The following is a 1259-nucleotide window of genomic DNA, read 5'->3' as shown; positions in this document are numbered from 1 at the left end:
GCGCCCGAGGGGTCCCCGGGGTCCGTCGCGGTCCCTGACCCGGCCGTGCCGCAGCCGCCGGGCCATGGCGGGACCCCCGGGGCCGAAGCCGCTGGTGGCCGTGGGCCAGGTCACCTCGACGCCCGACAAGGAGCTCAACTTCGCCGGCTGCGCCGCGCTGGTGCGGGAGGCGGCTCGGCGCGGCGCCTGCCTCGTCTTCCTCCCCGAGGGCTTCGACTACATCGGCCGCGACCCGGCGGAGACGCTCGGCCTGGCCGAGGGCCTGGACGGGGACCTGATGGGGCGCTACGGGCGGCTGGCCAGGTTGGGTTCCCCCGCGGCGCGGCGACGCCGGCGCGGCCCCGGCCGCCCTTGGGTGACGCCGCGTCCGTCCCCGCAGGGACTGCGGCGTGTGGCTGTCCCTGGGCGGCTTCCACGAGCGCGGGCGGGACTGGGCGGCCACGCAGCGCATCTACAACTGCCACGCGCTGCTGGACCCCGCAGGTGAGAGACCCCGGCCCGGCCCCGCAGCACGGGGACCCCGGGCGCGCGTCCCCCCCCCCTCTCCTGCCCCCCGCTTTGTGCCTTCTCGTCCCCAGGCCGCGTGGTGGCCGCCTACAGGAAGAGCCACCTGTGTGACGTGGAGCTGGAGGGGCGCGTCAGCATGAAGGAGAGCGGCTTCACCAACCGCGGCACCGAGATCGTGCCCCCGGTCAGCACGCCGGCAGGGAAGGTACGGGGCGGCCGGGGGGCTCCCCCCCCCCCTCCTGCTGCTGTCCCTTAACCACGGCCTTGTCCCGGTCCCACGGCCTCGCTCACGTCCCCTCCGCGTCCCCCCCAGCTCGGGCTCTCCATCTGCTACGACCTGCGCTTCCCCGAGATCTCGCTGGCGCTGCGGCGAGCCGGGGCCGAGATCCTCACCTACCCCTCGGCCTTCACCGTCACCACGGGCTCCGCGCACTGGGAGGTGAGCTCTGCCCCGGGGGGGGACACCACAAGTGGCTTAAAAAGCCCCCCCCGGGGGGGATTTGAGCCGCGGGGGGCAGGCGGTGGCAGCCTGTCCTGTGTCCCCCCCCCCCCAGGTGCTGCTGCGGGCGCGGGCCATCGAGAGCCAGTGCTACGTGGTGGCGGCGGCGCAGACGGGCAGGAACCACGAGGGCCGCGCCTCCTACGGCCACGCGCTGGTGGCCGACCCCTGGGGCACGGTGGTGGCCCAGTGCGGCGAGGGGCCGGGGCTCTGCTACGCCGAGATCGACCTGGAGTACCTGCAGCGCGTCCGC

At 75.5% G+C, this 1259-nt stretch overlaps 1 protein-coding gene across 1 annotated transcript; it reads left to right on the top strand.

Moving 5' to 3' along the window:
• Positions 1-10: 10 nt before the first annotated feature.
• Positions 11-1253, top strand: NIT1 (nitrilase 1; the record flags this gene model as incomplete). The annotated part of the gene is made up of 5 exons (XM_035312926.1): positions 11-303; positions 380-483; positions 579-712; positions 821-946; positions 1062-1253. Coding segments are annotated over exons 1-5 (795 nt in total), but the record flags the coding sequence as incomplete, so codon positions are not given.
• Between the last annotated feature and the right edge of the window lie 6 nt (positions 1254-1259).

The sequence above is a fragment of the Oxyura jamaicensis genome, assembly GCF_011077185.1.
Source record: "Oxyura jamaicensis isolate SHBP4307 breed ruddy duck chromosome 25 unlocalized genomic scaffold, BPBGC_Ojam_1.0 oxy25_random_OJ69703, whole genome shotgun sequence".
NCBI classification, from domain to species: domain Eukaryota; kingdom Metazoa; phylum Chordata; class Aves; order Anseriformes; family Anatidae; genus Oxyura; species Oxyura jamaicensis.
This window is presented reverse-complemented; position numbering and strand designations above follow the sequence as displayed.